The 19,096-nt window shown below is 43.6% G+C and overlaps 1 protein-coding gene across 1 annotated transcript; it reads right to left on the reverse strand.

Annotated features, from left to right (window-relative positions):
* Positions 1–881: 881 nt before the first annotated feature.
* LOC121743927 (cytochrome P450 93B2-like) lies at positions 882–3,704 on the reverse strand. Its single transcript, XM_042137332.1, has 3 exons — positions 3,174–3,704; positions 2,622–3,028; positions 882–1,709 (listed from the first exon to the last, which is right to left on the reverse strand). Exons 1-3 carry the CDS (start codon positions 3,649–3,651, stop codon positions 1,074–1,076), a joined length of 1,521 nt encoding a protein of 506 aa, XP_041993266.1. The 5' UTR covers positions 3,652–3,704; the 3' UTR covers positions 882–1,073.
* Between the last annotated feature and the right edge of the window lie 15,392 nt (positions 3,705–19,096).

A 19,096-nucleotide genomic window follows, 5' to 3' on the forward strand; every position in this document is an offset into this window, starting at 1 on the left:
TTACTTGTTGTGTCGTTTTCTTCTACGATTGAATCCAGCAAGTTGAATCCACTACTGTCGAGGTCCACGTGCAATCCAATCCGATGCAGGAACTATCCCGGTACAATTGCTCCGTAGAAGAAAGCTAGGAATTCTCTCTACAAAGCTTTACGTATTTTCTCTCTGATATTATACTATTTCTCGTCTCCCACAATGAAGAATAAATAACCATTATATAGATGAAGAGTCACTAGGATTCCATGATTGTTGGGCTTATAGACTATTATAATTATAGTCCACCTATAATTATTTAATTCATATTAATCTAGTTTAGCACATATCCTTTCAATTTCAACAAGTTTGCTTTTGATAATGGTGTATCCACCTAACCCATTTCCTAGATCAAGCACGACCCTCGGATGTACCAACCCTACACCAACGGTCCAGATCTCAACTCCTTTCCAAGATGAAGTGGTTGGATGATTGTATAGAAAAATGTTATCAATTTCCCCCAAACCCCACACTATTTATATTGGGATTAAGAATTTTTTCACAAACGATAGCAGACCTTCAATTCATTATACTCCACCGTTCACGAATACTCCATCTCACATCTTAATTGTCACAATTAAGTTAAAGCCCAACGACAAAGACCCACATCCACCGCCCAATTGATATCATCCGATCCACACCTACTTCCATCTCCCCTAATCCAATTATCACCATGGTGGCCAAAATTTACAAAGAGAGACGAGGGCATGTGTATCCAAGGAGACATAGTTTTGAGGTTACCGAGAGAGAAGATAATTTGTCACCGATATATTAGCTTCGATTTTCGCCAACATAAGAATGGAAAGGTTCATAATTTGTCACTCAAATTTTAAAAATTGCGAATATGAGTATAATTTGAATAGATTTAATAATTTTAGCTATCATTCATAATCATATTCATACATCTAAATTTTGTTTGCCAACTCCATAATCATATTCATAAACCAATAATAAATAAACAAGTGGCACTATAACACCGCCACAATTGGTTTGATTAAATATTCAACTACAGAAACAACTCGCAGCAGTCAACAAAGCAGTAATTAGACACTAACCGAAACAACCGATGGATCGATCCGCGGCACGACGCGGCAGATCAAATCTTCCGCCCGCGGCGCCGTGAGCCCAGGGCGCTCCGTCATGTCGACGGAACCGAGGCCATCGGGCAGCTTCCACTCGAAGCACTGGATCATCGATCCGATTATGATGACCACCTCTTGAATTCCAAGCAACATCCCCGGGCAGCCCCGTCTGCCCGTACCGAACGGCAGAAGCTCGAAATGCTGCCCTTTGATGTCGATGGCGGTGTTCGCCTTCTCCAGAAACCGCTCCGGCCGGAACTCCGCCGGGCTGTCCCAGATCTTGGGGTTCCTGCCCATCGACCAGAGGTTGACGAACAGCAGAGAGTTGGCTGGAACTGTGTAGCCGTCGATGACGCAATCGGAGATCGATTTCCTCGCCAGCATTGGGATCGGCGGATGTAGACGAAACGTTTCCTTAATCACGGCCTGCAGGTACGGCAGGTTTGGGCCGTCGGATTCTTCTAGAACTCTCTCGAAGCCGACGACTTTCGCGATCTCGTCTTGAGCTTTCTTCAGCACTCTAGGGTTGTTAATCAGCTCCGCTATCGCCCACTCCGAGACTATCGCCGTTGTGTCGGTGCCGGCGGTGAAGAAATCCTGATAGTAATACGTGGCGTCAAATATTTACTAAAATATCTTCAACAAATGAGTAATTTAATAAAAAGGAATAATATAGGAGTAGTAATTAATTTGGCCGTTCATTAACTTTCCAATCAATTTGGCCGTCTCTATATTAAATGGAAGTATGCATCTATTGTAGTAGTACTACTTTGTTAACCGTAAAACTATTTAAAAATGCATGAATGTGGCGTGAAGCTCAATTTTTAATAACTAGGAGTATAAAAAATGTGATTCAGTAGCATTATTAATATTCTATAGTTGGTTTAAAGACAATATAGGAAAATGATCTTTGTAAATAAAAAGTTCAAGCGATTTAAAACATTTTGATAATTTAAAGCTAAAAAATAAACTTATAGCTCAAATTTAATTTATCAAGATAATCATTCCTAATTTTAATATACCTAACATGCTACCCAAGATAGGCAACCCTAATTCATCAATAGTTTAGCTAAAAGAATTTAATTACACGATTTAATGCGAGTTTTTTTGGCCAACGGCAACCATTTGGGACAGGACTAGCATGCCTAACCTAACCCTATTATTTCTAACATAATTTAATTATACTTTTAAAACATTGTCCATTTCGTTGACTTTTTATGTAAATCAAATTGATTAAGTCATGAGAAAATTAATAAGAGCATCACACAGTCACACTTGCTCTTTATGGTAATAGAACAAAGTTGAAAAACACACTCTAATGGTCAATGTCAGTGGGAATGGAGTCATGGACCATTTACTCGTACCAAATTTCTGAATTTATAAAGTACTAAATGAATTAAATAAAACCATCTGAAAAAATCGGAAAATAAAATAAAATTGAGCCGAAAAAATTCAATTTCTTTTAAAATGTCAGTATTTGGAATGAGGAAGAGTGAAGATTGTTGTTACCAGAATTAAAGCTTTGAGATGTTCCCGTGTAAATGTGACTTCCGCCTTCCCACTCTCCATTATATCCAGAAACATGTCCAGAAAATCCTTAGCCTCCCCAGCGGCAGCGCCACTGCGGCGCTGCTTCTCCCTGGCGGTGATGATGTTTTCGAGCAAGGCGTCGTATCTCCTCTGGATATCCAACGACCTCTTCTTTATCCCTTGGAAATCGAAGTTCTTGCACACCCAGATGATGTCCGCCACGTCGAATTCTCCGAATATCTGCGTCACCTCGCGAATCACCGTCCTCGCCGCCTCCGCCTCCCCCTCCGTCCCCGAGCACCGTATGCTCAGCATCATGTGCGATATCACATTGCTCGTCAGCTTCACCAGCTCCTCCGTCAAGTTGAAGCTCTCCCCTGATTTTCCTGCAATTAGAAAATATGCAAACAATATATGAGTTTAAACACGGTTTGTATGAGGCATTTTTGCAAATATCACAAAAACAAAACCGCGAGGACTTGGGCCAAAGCGGACAATATTATGCTAATGTGAATGATAAGGCGGCCGTACCCTTGCGCAGAAGGATTTGGAGGAAGGTGTTGACCTCGAGGGTGCGGATGGGCTGGAAATGGAGGAGGTTGCGGGCGCCGAGGAGCTCGTAGGTGCAGAGCTTCTTGATGAATTTCCAGTAGGGGCCTAAGGGGGAGAAGGCGAAGGAGGAGTCGTAGGTGACGATGTCGATGGCGGTGGAGTGCTTGCGCGACGAGAACACCATCTCCTGCGTCTTCAGGCACTCCTTGGCCAGCTCCGGAGACGACGTCACCACGCAGTTGATGGAGCCGAGGCGGAGTTGCATCAGCGGCCCATAGCGCTGCGACAGGTCGTGGAAGGTCTGGTGGAGGCGGGGGCCGAGGAGGTGGAGGTGGCCGATCACAGGGAGGGGGAAGGGCCCCGGAGGGAACCGCTCCTTTTTCCTCAGAAAAATGCGGGTAAGAGCGGCGGAGAGGAAGAAGAGGGCCGCGAATAAGCCGATTTCCAATTGCTCCATTGATGATATGATGCAGCGCAGCTACCTTCTCTGCCTTTGCAGTTCCATTTATATTAAGAAAGCTCACATGTTTTCTAGTGTTTGGTGTCCTTTGCTGCCACGCTACCCCCGGTCTATCTACCTCCCCAAAATTTAGGTTGATCCAGTAGTAATTATTTTACTCAATAAAGTATATCATGCCATGGTAGATAATTATTTTACTCAATTCGAATGTAGGATATGTCACAGCACAACTGAATTTAATTATCACCCACTTTATATAATTAAATAAGTAACAAAATACTCTAAACTTAATTTTGCATTCATACTAGTAGTATATTTTAATTACCACCCATTTTAGAAAATAAAACTAAATAACAAAATAATCTGTTAAAATTGCTAAAATTGAATTAATTAAAACTCAAAAAAAAAAAAACTTACGTTGATTGTGAAATAGAGTATATGAATTGTGATAGTTGCTAGTTTAAGTTATGAATCTTTTTAGCATGCGTAATATTCAATTTAAATGTATGTATTATAATGTTGTGCTTTTCTTGTATTACGTGGGCATTAATCTCGTAATCTATATTTATCATTGTTCGTTTAATGTATATGAAGTATTTATTTTATTTCTAATAGTATAAAAATTGTTATTGATATTATTAATTTTACAAATCACATACTACCTTCGTTCGCCCTTAGTTTGTTTTTTGTTTCATCCTCAACACTTATCACACTTATATACAAGTAATGGATCTATATTTCACTAATTTTTTTAACTCACTTTCCATTACATTTTTTAAACTTGTGGCAGGTAAAAGTGTGCCAACTAATAGTGGACGGGAAGCACTAAATACCAAAGATCCATTTGTTAAGAGAAACTAAAAAGTAAAAAAAAGACATTTATAATGAGATGGGGATAAGGATCCATTTGTTATGCATGTCCACCGGGTAAGGTAAGTAGAAATGTCGTGTGGACTCTGCGCTCCAAACATGTTGGGCGTCGACAAGCCTTAGGTACCCGGAGTTTGGTAATCTTGTGACTACATGTTCCACCCGTACCAGCCAGATGGTGGTGGTGGTTGATCGGACATATTTTGCACAATTAATGTAGAAAATTTGGAGGGAAAAATTAGTTAGAGAATTAAACTTGTAAATTTTTTTTGATGAATGAGATATTTGTAGATAACTTTGGAATGAGTTAGAGGATAGAAAAAAATAACTAAGAAAATGAAAACTAGGTAAAAAAAGAGTAATATTTGAGGAAGTGGGATTTTTTTAACGGTCGAACAGGATGCCTAGTCGCGGGCATCCGAGTGGGCGTCGATGCGAGCTCACAGCGCACCACGTGCACGTCGATATGGCATGCCCACCCACTAAAACGAGCTCACAACAGTGCCCCGTCAACGTCCCATCTCGGTGGACAAGTCAGCACCACTTCAGACAAACCATTATGAATGCTCTAAAAAAAAGACACATTTTAACTTTCACAAACTTGAACAAATTATTTGATTTTACAAATATAAAGAGTGGAACTTAGTAAATGTAAATACTACATTATTTTTATAATAGTAATAATTTTATACTCTCTTCATTCCCTATTAATTGTCCACTTTTACCATTTTTATCCGCGCTCCATTAATTATTCATTTTCACTTTTTTATTATAAATGGTACTCCACTCATTCCACTCACGTTTTATTATTAAACTACTGCATATAAAGGTAAGACTCATATTCCACTACTTTTTCAACCCACTTTCTTTCAATTTCTTAAAATCCGTGCGGATATCAAAGTGGACAATTATTGGAAGACAGAGGGAGTAATTAAATATGAATATTTGTGAATTAGTGAAATGCGTGAGGTTCCAAAATAATAAAAAACACTCTTAAAATGACAAAATATGTTAGATTCTGGGATAGAGTATAACATATTCCTTCCATTTAACCTGACTATTTTTATACCTTTCTACACCTTTTAGCATTTTAAGTAATACTGTATATGAACCAAATTAACAATCATAATGCGTATGCTTATATCATGAGAAATATATATTTTTTAGATTAAGATATTAATGATTGCATCAACTAAATTATTGAGATAATCTTACTTATTTTCAGTATTCAATTAATATATTTTTTAGAATATTAATGCAGTAAATTTGATATATTTTTTTTAAATTTAGCAGATATCGCATTTTAAATGGATATATACAAATTAGAGATAAAAAAGAGCTGGGAAAAAAGTAAATTGTGATTAAAATAAAGCTTTTTAATGTGATTTTTTGAAAATGAAAATGATTTTTGATGAGGCCCGTTTGGTGTATGTGTTCCGTAGTAAAAACTGCATCAAATTCTGTAAACTAACGCTTAATTTTGAGCTAGATGTGTGCATAAGTCCGTCATTTTCAGAAACTAAGTTGATCAACTGGGCGAACAAGTGGATCAGGAGAAGGAGCCAAATCGCTGCACAAGCGAATCAAGTGAAAGCAAATGACAAGCAGCGGAGCACCAAATGAAAGACTAATGCGTCGCACAAGAAATTGAGAGCTCCAACACATTAAGTGAAAGGTAAAGATGACCTTTCAAAAGACAAATGCCCTAAGGATCAAGACCTCACGCCTTCCTATAAATGGAAATAGAGAAGGAGGAAGGATGGGGGCTTCAATCACTGCCACTCATTAGTTTTTGGTAGGGATGTCAATCGGGCCTGCCCATCGGGTTTCGGGCCAACCCTACTCGGGTTGCGGGTCAATCGGGTGCGGGCTAATTGGGTTGTGAATTCTTTCGGGTCGTAAAAGTTCAGCCCTAACCCTAAAAGCTCGGGTTTCGGGCTAGCCCAGCGGGTTAATCAGGTTGCTACCGATAAGATTAACATGCGATCAATCCAATAAATAATGATGAAAATTAGTTATATTCATAAAATGTAAAATATTTAATTATGATAAATTTGAGATATATGGTCAAACTCAATCATAAACATGATTAAATACTAATATTTGAGATATTTCGTGAAATTATAATGCATGTTTTAGAAATTTAAATATTTTTTAAGTGAATTTGAAGTTTTTAATTTATTTATCAATTATTATATTAATAAAAATTTAATATAAAATTTGTATATTTAATATAAAATTGAAAGTTATTTTTTTAGTTATCTATATTTTAAAATTAATCAATGAAGTGTCGAATTAGGAGTAAAAAATAGAATAATAGAAATTTTATCGGGTTTTCGGGCCAGCCCATCGGGCTTTCGGGTCTAGCCCTAACGGGTCGCGGGTTAATCGGGTGCGGGCTAATCGGGTTTTAATTTTATCGGGCTAGAAATTTCCAGCCCTAACCCTATAAATTTTGAGGGCTATTCGGGCCAGCCCACGGGTTGCGGGCTACATTGACATCCCTAGTTTTTGGCTCTCTTCCCGTGCTGAAATTGGGAGCTCCAACACTTCGTTCTCATGTCTTTACACACACACACTTGGTTCCTTTCTAGTATAGTTTAGTTAGTTGGCGCTTTTGGTGGTTGTTTTCTGCACATTTCAGCCTTAGGTTCTGTATTCCACTCAGAGAAGGGGTGATGAAACAATTTCCTATTTTCCTTGTTTGTTTTCAGTTTACTTTTGTTGTTATTGACGCTTGGTGCTTTTGACTTAGTGGATTCGACGTTATGTTTTCATTTCAGGTCACCGTGTTCTGTTTTATGCACGATTTTTCTGATTTGCTCTCAGTTTCCTTTTCATTTCGCATGTTCTAGGTTAGATATGTTTTGCTCTGCTTTGATTTGTTCAGATCTGATGTTTTATGCTTGAGAATCCGTAGTATGTTTAGATCCGGTACTTTCTGTTTCAGTTCATGCATGATTATGGGTTAGTTTCATGTTTTACGTAGTTGTAGTTTAGATCTTAGAAGTAGATTTAGTTTATGAGCTGATTTGAAGTTAAATCTTCTTTGATCTTTCAGATCTACATTTCTGCTCTGTTTTCCAGGTTGATTCTGCGAAGAAGATGAAGCCGTTACAAAGTTTTTACTTTATCGTACATTTTGCAGGGGACTGACAACCTCCCCGTTCATTCTGTTTGTTCATTTATGGAAAGTTCAGTTGAGTTGAGCAAGTAGACTAATTAAGCTTTATGAGTTGATCAGTTTAATAGCTTTAATCTTCCCAGTCTAGTAGTTAACTTAACCCACCCCTAGCCCTTTCGTGTCCAGCATGCAAATCTCAAATGCCTCATCTCTTTGGGATCGATCCTTACTTCCCTATACTAGTTAATAGTATTAGTGGGTTAAAGTTTTGAAAGCACGCTTGTCTTGAGTTCTTCCTTTCTTCTCTCTCGAGTCGGAGTAAATCAAGTTGATCAGCCCGAGTTTCAACCGGATCCACTAACTTGTTCTCACAGGTAGAAGGGCATACAATTAGCTGGTTGGATCAGATGATTTGACTTGAGCAGTCCACAACGATACAAATGCACACCGAAGAAGAAAGACACAAAGCAAACACTTTTCAATTTTTATTAAGAATTAATGTGGATGTAGAGCTGGCAATTTTCGACACGACACGATAATCTGATACGAATCCGCACGAAATTATTGGGTTGGGGTCAAGTCTTATTGGATCCGTGTCCTTATCGGGTTGACCCATTAAGAACTCGATAATTTCGGGTTGGGTTCAGGTCGGATGCGGGTAACCCATTAAGAAATAATATTATTATTTTTATTATTATTTATAAAAATATATATTAATTAATTTTTTAATTTCTTATAAATTAGGTTTAAATAGTATAAAACGAATTTTAATTGTGTAAATTAGGTTAAAAATTAAGGTTTAATCGTGTAATATTAGGTTTTAATCGTGTAATATCAGGTTCGGGTTGTTATCGTGTCGTGTCAACCCATATTATATCGTGTCGATAATTGGTTCGTGTCGGGTGCGGGTCGTGTTCGGATTTGAAGGTAGCAGGTCGGGTTCGTGTTCGGATTTACAGTTTCCTTAACAGGTCGGGTTCAGGTTATGCCTTATTGGGTTGGGTCATTATCAGGTTGACCCGATAACGACCCAATCCGCACGATTTGCCAGCCCTACGTGGATGACATTACCCCATTTTTCGAAATATAATCAATGTACCCAAATTATTACTGCATATTTAACTCTCTTGTTGAGTAGTTGGTATAATTGTTGGATCAGAATCATCCACGTGGCATCACGAGTACTTGCGACATCCCTCCTTAATCCCTTTATCAATTGTTACTTTTTCATATAGCTTAATTGCGACTTGCTTATGATTTGGGTTTTATATTAACGAAGTAATAACCATCAGTCGTAGTTCTATTACTTAAATTCCTAATCATGAAATAGGAAGAGGTTAATCATATTAAGTTTCATATAAAAATATTAAAATTTTAAATTTGGTGTAACAGAATAGAAATTTAAATGAAAAATCAAATATTTCAGATTTTCATGTTTATTTGTGTTTTTCGAGGTTTATTGACCTGATTTTTTTTTATCAAAATAAGTTTCTCAATCTTTTGCTTGCGCTTATTTTATGAATATTGAGCAAATTCGAATTGTTACATTTGTAGGAACAACCACCGACAGCACTACTAATAAACGGTCTTGAATAAAATATATACTCTCCGTCGTGTAATATCTATCTGTCTCACTTTAAAAGTATGTTACATTTGTAGGAACAACCAACGACAGCACTACTAATAAACAGTATTGAATAAAATATATACTCTCCCTCTTGTAATATAAACAAAATTGGTGAATGATGGGGTACGAACTAAACCCTAATGGCAAGCCCAATAACAGTGACGGCCCATCAGCCCAGAGCCCAAGAAAGAGTATCTGTTCGGCACCAAAGAGTTCGGCACGACCAAAGAGTTCGGACTCAGCCTACAGCTCGGTAAAAGCCGACCAGTCAAGCTCTCCTCTCAGATCGGCAAGAGCTGATCGGTAAAGTCCAGCAGTTCGGTCTCAGCATTCGACCGAACTAGGAGTTAGTGGACTCATGAAAGGCCTCCACGACCTCCGCTATACCCACGATCTATTTAGTGGTACGAAGCAGTTATTGAGCAGTTATTGCTCACCCACGATCTTGTTAGTGGGGCTGCAAACCACGACCTTAGTTCAATGTATAAATAGAACTTAGATCAGATAGAAAAGGGTTAAGCTCTCTAGAGATAAAATCGTATAGCAAGTCTGTGTTGTAAGCTGTAATCCCAGATCAAGCAATACAATCTTGCCCTCCCTTCTTCCCGTGGACGTAGATTTACCTCAGTAAATCGAACCACGTAAATTCACCGTGTCGTAATTTATTTTTACGAGCATTCATCATCATCAATAATTCGCGGAATCATCACTGGCGCCGTCTGTGGGAAACAGAGAACAAAATTTGTGATAAAGCGAATTTTTGATCCATTTTTTCCACCCAAAAAATGCATACCAGATCGCAGAATACCCGTATTCCAGCCCGTGAGAACCAGGAGGAAGCCAATCCATCCCATAGGTCGGGAAAACAGCCTAGGGATAAATCCACCACCAGTTCTCATGGCGAAGGAACAAGCCGCTCCAAAAATCGTCCCACTGAGTCTTCCCAGCAGCCCGATTTGAATGAGGCTGTCAAGCAGTTTTTGGCTGAAAAGCAGGAGGAATTCTTAACCTTCCTGCGAAAAAGCCAAAAGCAGCCGGAGACGAAAACGACGGATTCTCCTTCTCCCTCCGCACAAGAAAGTCACTACCGCAGTAGTGTCGCATCTCCCAGGAGAAAGAATCCCCGTCCCCCACATATTCCAGCTCCTCCTCGGTACCGGAATCACAGGAGAACTCAATCTCCTCCATACCGACGAGATATCGGATTCGCCGTGTACGGAGCACTGAAGACTCCGTTCTCGGACGACATCACCCGAACTCCCCTACCACAGAACTACCGAACTCCGTCGATGACTTACGACGGGCTCGTGGATCCTCACGATTTCTTGGGGCGCTATCAATATAACATGGCGAACCAGGGTCTCAACGAGGTCCACATGTGCAAGCTGTTTCCCGAGCTGCTCATCGGGAACGCAAGAAGGTGGTTCGATAGCCTCCCCCAGGGCAGCATCAGATCTTACCGAGATCTAATGGATGCCTTCCACAGGAGGTTCTTTCAGAAAGCGGAAGCCCGAATCACTTCGGCTCAGCTGCTTTCCATTCGTCAAGGTCGCGACGAAAAAATCAGCGACTTTATGACAAGATTCCACAAGGAATGCCTGCAAGTAGACGATCTCAACGATCTGCTTGTCATCTCGGCATTCCAAAATGGAATCTTGCCCGGAGCTCTCTACAGGAAGCTCGTTGAGTGCGGTCCGCAGACAGCTCAGGAAATGTGGGACATTGCGGACCAGTACTCCCGGGCCGATGAGGCAGACCGTCGCAAACGGTCGTTAGACAGCTCATCGTCCCGAGGAGACAGAAGGAAGCCCGATCATAGCGATCAGGGGCATCCTCGCCGGACTCCATTTGAAAGAATTCAAAGGGCTCCGGTGCAAGACAGATTGGGACCTCGTCTCAATCCCGAGAAGCCGCCCGCTCAGTTCGTACCGCTGAACAAGCCGAGAGCGGAAATTTTCGAACTGCACTCTGACCTGTTCGAAAAGCCAAAGCGGATGACGAAATCAGCCGCGCGCCGACCACAGGATAACTACTGCTCCTACCATCAAGACCACGGTCACGATACTGAGGAGTGCAGAAACTTGGCTGCAGGCATCGATGTTCTTGTGAAGGCAGGGACATTGAAAAAATACCGAAGTAAGCAGCCAAAGAAGAATAAAAAGCAGAGTGGTGCGAACTGCGCTCCTCAGGATCCGAAAAGGCAGCCGGATCCCGAAGACGATGACGAGCCGCAATATGATGGAGTAATCCAGACTATTGACGCGCTCCCTGCCGGGAAGACCAAGTCGTCCCTAAAGTCAGAGCGCAGAGGCTCCAATCGAGAGGAGCCAACGCATAAAAGGCTGAAGCAGGACGAAGTGATTACGTTCTCGGCTGCTGATCCCGTCCCGGCCATCTCTCCTCACCAAGACGCCATTGTCATCCAAGCCGGAGTGGCAAACAAACTGATCCACAGGGTGTTTGTGGATACAGGAGCGTCGGTTAGCATTCTTTTTAAAGAGTGCTTCGACAAACTGGAAGTGGACCCAGCTCGGCTCAGTCCGGCTCCGCTTCCCCTGAAGAGCTTCACTCAGGAGGACACCCGCCCTGAAGGTATTATCAGCCTTCCGATCACGGTGGGGAAAGCGCCTACTAGCTCCAGTACGATGATTGAGTTTTTCGTGGTGAAAGCTCGGTCCCCGTACAACGTCATCCTGGGAAGAGACTGGCTCAACACAGTTCGGGCCGTTTGCTCCACCTATCACCTCACCATCAAGATCCCTACTAAAGGAGGGATAGCGGTCATCCGAGGTGACCAAAAGAGAGCAAAGGAATGTCTGCAAATTGCGCTTAGAAGTGCCGAGCAGTCAGATCGGCACCACCAAGCATAGCAATCACAGCAGCCGGAGTCAGAGGCGATGACCGAAGTCATACCGGAGCCGAACTCGATGACAGTTCAGCTGTACGAAGACGATCCATCCAGAACGGTTAAGATCGGCTTCGCGGGAACGCCCCTACTTCGGGAAAAAACCATCCAGCTCCTCAAGGAGTATAAAGACGTCTTTGCATGGTCTCCGTTGGACATGACCGGAGTGCCCCCCGAGGTAATCACTCATCGGTTAAATATTGATCCTTCAGTCCGGCCGATAAAACAGAAGCAAAGACTCTTTGCGGCAGAACGAAGTCAAGTCATCCATGACGAAGTCCGTCAATTATTGAAGGCGGATGTGTTATTCGAAGTGAAGTATCCTTCGTGGGTGGCCAATCCTGTCATGATCAAGAAAAAGGAAGGAGGATGGCGGATGTGCATAGATTTCACCGATCTAAATAAGCACTGTCCCAAAGATTGCTATCCCCTTCCGAACATAGATAAAAAAGTAGAAGCTTTGATAGGCTTTGAAATTTTTTGTTTTCTTGATCTGTACAAAGGATACCATCAAGTTTTAATGGATGAGATTGACGCTTCAAAAACGGCCTTCATTACTGATTTCGGCATTTTCGCTTATAAAAAGATGCCATTCGGTTTAAAGAATGCCGGAGCCACTTATCAAAGGATGGTAGACAAGCTTTTTCGGCACCTGATTGGAAAGGAGGTCGAAGTGTATGTTGACGATATAGTCGTCAAAAGCAAAAGCACTTCGGAGTACGAGCACAACCTCAAGTCCACTCTCAACGTGCTCAAGAAAGCCAACCTCAAACTTAATCCCCAAAAGTGTACCTTTTTGGTAGATTCGGGAAAGTTTCTGGGTTGTTGGGTTTCAAAGGACGGACTCAAGGCAAACCCCTCAAAAGTTCAAGTCGTTCAGAACATGGCAATGCCGAAGTCCATACATGACGTGCAAAGGCTAACCGGATGTCTAGCCGCACTGAATCGATTCCTTTCCCAAGCAGCCGAAAAGCAACTGCCGTTCTTCAAGGTGTTGAAAAAGGCACCAAAGTTCGAGTGGGGAGCCGAGCAGAAAAAGGCCTTTGACGAGCTCAAAAGTTATCTAGCCGAGCTTCCTATTCTCTCTGCTCCAACCGAAGCCGAAGTAATATTCTTATACTTAGCGGCATCGGATCAAACCATCAGCGCGGTGCTTGTACGAGAAGAAGGCCTAAAGCAGCTTCCCATCTATTTTACAAGCCGAGCATTAAGAGGTCCAGAAACCAGGTATCAACCACTGGAAAAGATTGCTCTGGCATTAGTAAATGCAGCAAGGAGACTGCGGCCATACTTCTATGCTCACAAGGTATGCGTCTTAACTGATCTGCCACTTCGGCAAGTGTTGACCAAACCAGAAGCATCAGGCAGAATCGCCAAGTGGGCTATAGAGTTGGGAGAGCACACAATTGAATACCTACCTCGGAAAGCCATCAAGGGACAAGCCTTGGCAGATTTTCTTGCAGAAGCAAAGTTCGATCAAGCAATTCCTGTTATTGCCGAACAGAAGAATTCTGCCAATGCCGAACTAGCACAGCCCTTGGAATCCGAAATAGAGCCGCCGGACTGCTGGAGCGGATTCGTAGATGGAGCTTCAAACAAGATGGGAAGTGGAGCTGGTATTTTACTTGTCGCTCCCGACGGACACGAGGTAACCTACTCACTTCGGTTCCTATTCCCCACTACTAATAATGAAGCCGAGTACGAAGCCCTCCTGGCCGGACTCCAGTTAGCGCAAAGTCTGCTCGTCAAATCTCTCAAAGTCCATTGTGATTCACAAGTCATAGTAAATCACATGTTGGGTACAAGTGAAGCCCGTGACGAGAGAATGAAGAAGTATTTGGACAAAGCGCAAAGCATCAGCCGAAGTTTCTCCTATTTTCGGATAATCCGTATTCCCAGAGCGGAAAATAGCCGAGCAGATACCTTAAGTAAGTTGGCCTCAGATCCGAGCTCAAAGGCGGAAGAATTAATGCATCGAAGCATTGATGAAGCCGAGGTACATTCAGTATCCAGCTCGCCGAACTGGATGACGCCGATCTTGCAGTATCTGGATCAAGGACAATTGCCTGAGGATAAGAGAGAAGCTCGGAAGATTACGTGCCGAGCACTTCGGTACGAACTTCATGAAGGAGTCCTCTTTAGAAAGTCTTACCTCCAGCCGTTATTGCGGTGCGTAGGACCAGAAGAGACGGACTACATCCTCAGAGAAGTTCATGAAGGATCGTGCGGTAGCCACATCGGAGCCAGAGCTTTAGCTAAAAAAGTTCTGAGATGGGGATATTATTGGCCAACCATGGTACAAGAGGCAGTGCAGCTCGTCAAGAAGTGTACGAAGTGCCAAATTCATGCAAATGTCCCAAGGATGCCGCAGACCGATCTATACACTATGCAAAGCCCTTGGCCTTTCATGCAATGGGGCATAGACATAGTGGGACCACTTCCTCAAGCTCCTCGGCAAATGAAATTCCTTATCGTTGCCGTGGACTACTTCACGAAGTGGGTGGAGGCTGAACCATTAGCTACGATAACGAGCTCAAAGGCATTGGACTTCGTCTGGAAGAACATAGTGTGCCGATTTGGCATACCCCACATCCTCATCTCGGATAATGGGACTCAGTTCACCGACAAGACGTTCAAGAATTGGTGCCAAGAGCTGAACATTCAACAGCGGTTCACTTCGGTCTCCCATCCCCAAGCAAACGGACAAACGGAAGTAACGAACCGGATTCTGGTGAAAGGGTTAAAAGCTCGGTTAGAACAAGCCAAAGGACAATGGGTAGAAAATCTCCCTCAAGTCCTGTGGTCCTACCGAACTACACCCAAAACCTCCAACGGTGAAACCCCGTATAGTCTGGTGTACGGCACTGAAGCCGTAATTCCGGTGGAGATCGGCGTACCCAGTCCCCGAACTCTAAATTTCTCCTCAGAAATGAATGACGACGGACTGAGAGCAGAACTAGATCTCGCCGAAGAAAGAAGAGAATTGGCGTGCATAAAAGCAGCCAAGTATAAGGAGCAAGTAGCCCGGTATTATAACCAAAGGGTGAAAAAGCTTCAATTTCAAGTGGGAGATCTCGTCTTGAGAAACAACGAAGTAAGCCGAGCAGAAAAGCTGGGCAAACTCGAACCCACATGGGAGGGTCCGTATCGGGTGTCAGAAGTCCTCGGCAAAGGGTCTTATAAATTGACTCACATGTCAGGAGAACAAGTACCCCGAACATGGCACGTCTCCAACCTCAAGAAGTTCCACTTGTAAGAGACAAGGTCCGGTCAGTCTGTCTTGTGTCTAGTTCGGTCATAGGGGTACATGTTTTTATTTGTTTGTTTTTACTTGTACCTTTTACTTGTCGTTTTATAAAAAGTTTAAAGTTTTTTATCTTTCGTCTTTTTCATTTTTTCTCTATGTGTTTTGTCTCTATGTGCTTGTCGTCTCTTACAAATGGTACCAAGGTATATCGTTCTTTAAAGACTGATCCCCTTTTTAGATCGATTATTAAAGACTATTGTGAGTCCAAGCTTCTAAAGGAGGATATAAGACCACAAGTCAGCTTAACAAGCAGTCCGTCTGAAACGAACTGCAATAAGCCAACGATTGTGAGTCCAAGCTTCCAAGGAGGATACAAGACCGCAATTCAGCTTAACAAGCACTTCGTCTGAAACGAACTGCAATAAGGGAAAGTCCGATCCACGCGATAAACCTCGCCGAATTAGGACGACCAAGTTCGGTCAAAGAAGTTTACCTCATAAGACCGGGGACGACCACGTCTAGTCAAAGAGGTTTACTGCATAAGACCACTTCGGTTAACTGGGAAAGTCCGATCCACGCGATAAAACTCGCCGAATTAGGACAAGGGAAAGTTCGATCCCGGCGACAAAAATCGCCAAATTAGAACACAAAGACGAGTCCGGTCAAAGATGTTTATTTCATCGGACCAAAGACGAGTCCGGTCAAAGATGTTTATTTCATCAGACCAAAGACGAGTCCGGTCAAAGATGTTTATTTCATCAGACCAAAGACGAGTCCGGTCAAAGATGTTTATTTCATCGGACCAAAGACGAGTCCGGTCAAAGAAGTCTACTTCATAAGACCAAGGACCAAGTCCGGTCAAAGAAGTTTACTTCATAAGACCGAGGACAAGTATGATGAAATTTTTTCGCTAAGCTGTAAATACAGTGTTAGAAGCGAAAACAAAATTTCATTTTTCAAATCTTGTTCGGCATACAACTCCGCTACCCTACAAAATGGCGTTACGCTATTACAAAGGACTATTCTACTGTCCAGGGTTGCTGAAGTTAAGCCACCTATCTGCAAAACCCTCTGGAAGCCGAGTTCGGTTGTTCCGAGCAGATGAAGAATAAGCAGGTCGACGAGATGCTATCCTCGACCCAACGCCTCTTCCCCGAGCCCGAGAAGTCCTAACACCTCGGCGATGAAGAGTCTCTGCAATAAGCATCTGCTGATCGTGCTCGCTCATAGTCACAACTCCTCGGCGAATTTCAGTCCGTCCCTGTCTTGACGATTCCGGTTGCTCCTGAGCCCGTTCTCGTCTTGACGTTTCCGGCTGTTCCGGAGTTCGTTGTTGACTGGGAGTAGGATTTTGAACAAGGGAACCAGAGGTTTGATCTGGAGTGCGAGCATCTGTTGCCACGATATGCCGAAGGAATCTTTCTATGGAGGGGCGCCGAGAAAGAACAATGTCGTACCGAGAAGCCCAGCGCCGTAATGATTTCACAACTTGTTGGCAAGCCGAGCTCTCCAGCGCATTGTTCCTCCGGAGTACATGATATTCCTCCCACAGTTCGTCAACTCGACTCTGAACATCTGATATGGTCAAGCCCCCGCGCACACGGATGTAATCCTCGTACGCAGTCCTCTCAGCAATGGTCGTATTCAGCTCGGCCTCCAGATCCTTCTTATCGGACTCTAAGTCCTTATTATCGGCCTCCAGCTTCACTAAACGAGCCAGAAGCTCGTCATTCTTCGTCTGATCGGCTATAGCTCTTTTCTCAGCTTCGTCTAAAGCCGAAGAGTACAGCCGTTTCCAGTGAAGTATCTCCATCTCCTTGAGTACAAAGCAGCTATATTAGTTCGGCAGATGTACCGAGCAGATAGTAAAATACTACAGGAATAAAGGCGAGTACGAAAAGCTATACGAAGACAAGTGTAGAGAATTTTTCATTCACAAGGAAAATTTTTTACACTAGGAGGGCTTCAAGGCCAGTTTACAAGGAAGAAACTAGACTAAGAGAAGGGAGACGAAATCATACTTCGCCAGCTTCGTCTCCGGCTCCTTGGTCTGGTTCAGCTTCTTTCTCCTGAACTACCTCAGCCCCGGCCTCGTCTCCTGCCGGCCTCGCCTCCGCCTCCTGATCGGCCTCCTTCTCCGGATGCCCGGCCCGCTCGACTTCGGCCTCCAGCTCCAGCGGCTCGGCCTCACCCTCTCCGTTGTAAGTCGAAGCGGGTGAAACGGGTCCCACGGAGGCAAAGATAGCCTCCAGGTTCTCGTCCCGATCAGCTCGACAACTCCGGACTCGGTCTGCAGAAAGCAGGACCGAGGATGAAGCGAGCTCCTCAAGGAGCGGCAGATTCTGAAGCCGAGCTGCTATCTCTCGGCTGTACAGAGGCAGCACGACGTCGGCCCCCTGCTCGCCCTTATCGGCAATTAGCCTTACCAGGCTACCGACAAAGGCCGAGAACTGGCTGCTCAAAAAGAGTTTCTCCGTGTAAACACGGAGAGCCTCCCCTTGGGCAACCACGGCAGCAGCATCGCTCCGCTTCGTCTGCTCTCGCTGGATGATGAGCTGGTTTTTGGCAAACTGAGCTTCATCCTGGGCCGAAATCCTAGCAGCTCTGGCCTTCTCAAAGTTAGCCTCAGCCTGTTCGGCCCGATGACAAGCAGCCGCCAACTTCCTCTGCATCTCGGCATAGTCATTGGACGCTTTGGAGAGTTCGACGGCGACGAGCTTGGAGAGCATATCGTTCCTCTGAAAATGGATAAAGAAAAAAGTCAACAAAGGGGCCACAAAAAATACAGAAAAAAAAAGCAAGGCCAGAAAATCAAGAAGAGAGTTCACCTCGGCGAAGTCCGTGGGCCATAAAAACGGCTCACAGATATGTTCCGAAGGAGGCGCCAAGACCACATCTTTCTCTGGCACTCTCGGGGGCTTCTGGGCCCTCCCCTTCCCCTTTGCCGAAGTCGACTCCGGCTTCTTCGGATCCGAAGAGGTTTTTTGCCTTTTCGGAGTCCTCTCGGCATCAGACGCCGAGCTGGCCGTTTTCGGCCTCTCCGGCTCCTTGGACTCCGAAGATTTGCGGCTAGCCTTACTCAGCATGTACACTGCCAAAAAGCAAGAAAGCAAAGTCAGATTTTCTTTGTTAAAGCAGTAGAGCATAAAGATAAAGAGAAATCCTCACCCTCGGCCTCTTCGTCCGAAGACGAGATGTCGAACACGACGTCGCCCTTGACGAGCTCAGACTCCGTGTATTGTTTCCTAACTATGGGAATCTTGTTGAGCTCGCCATCGAGCTCGTCCAACGGTTCAGGCCGAGGGTGACGGATAACGGACTCCGGCCCTCTCCAGGGAAAACTAGGAGCCGCGGTTCTATCATAGTAGAAGAAGCGATTTTGCCACTTCGGCCACTTCGTTTTACAAAAGGCTCTAAAGGGCTGTAAAGGGATCAAGTAAAACCAAGACCCCTTCCTCTTAAATTGAAAGAATTTAAGGATCGCCTTCAAAGACAAATCCCTTCCTAACCTACGGAGTTCGGCAGCGAAGGCCGACAAGTGCCTCCAAGAGTTCGGAGTCACTTGGCCTAAAGGAAGCTGAAAAAAATCTAGTAAATCTATAAAGGCAGAAGGGAGGGGGAAACGAAGCCCGCATTCTAAGCAGGCCTCGTACACGGTGGCGTACCCCT

The sequence above is a fragment of the Salvia splendens genome, chromosome 8 (assembly GCF_004379255.2).
Source record: "Salvia splendens isolate huo1 chromosome 8, SspV2, whole genome shotgun sequence".
NCBI classification, from domain to species: Eukaryota; Viridiplantae; Streptophyta; class Magnoliopsida; order Lamiales; family Lamiaceae; genus Salvia; species Salvia splendens.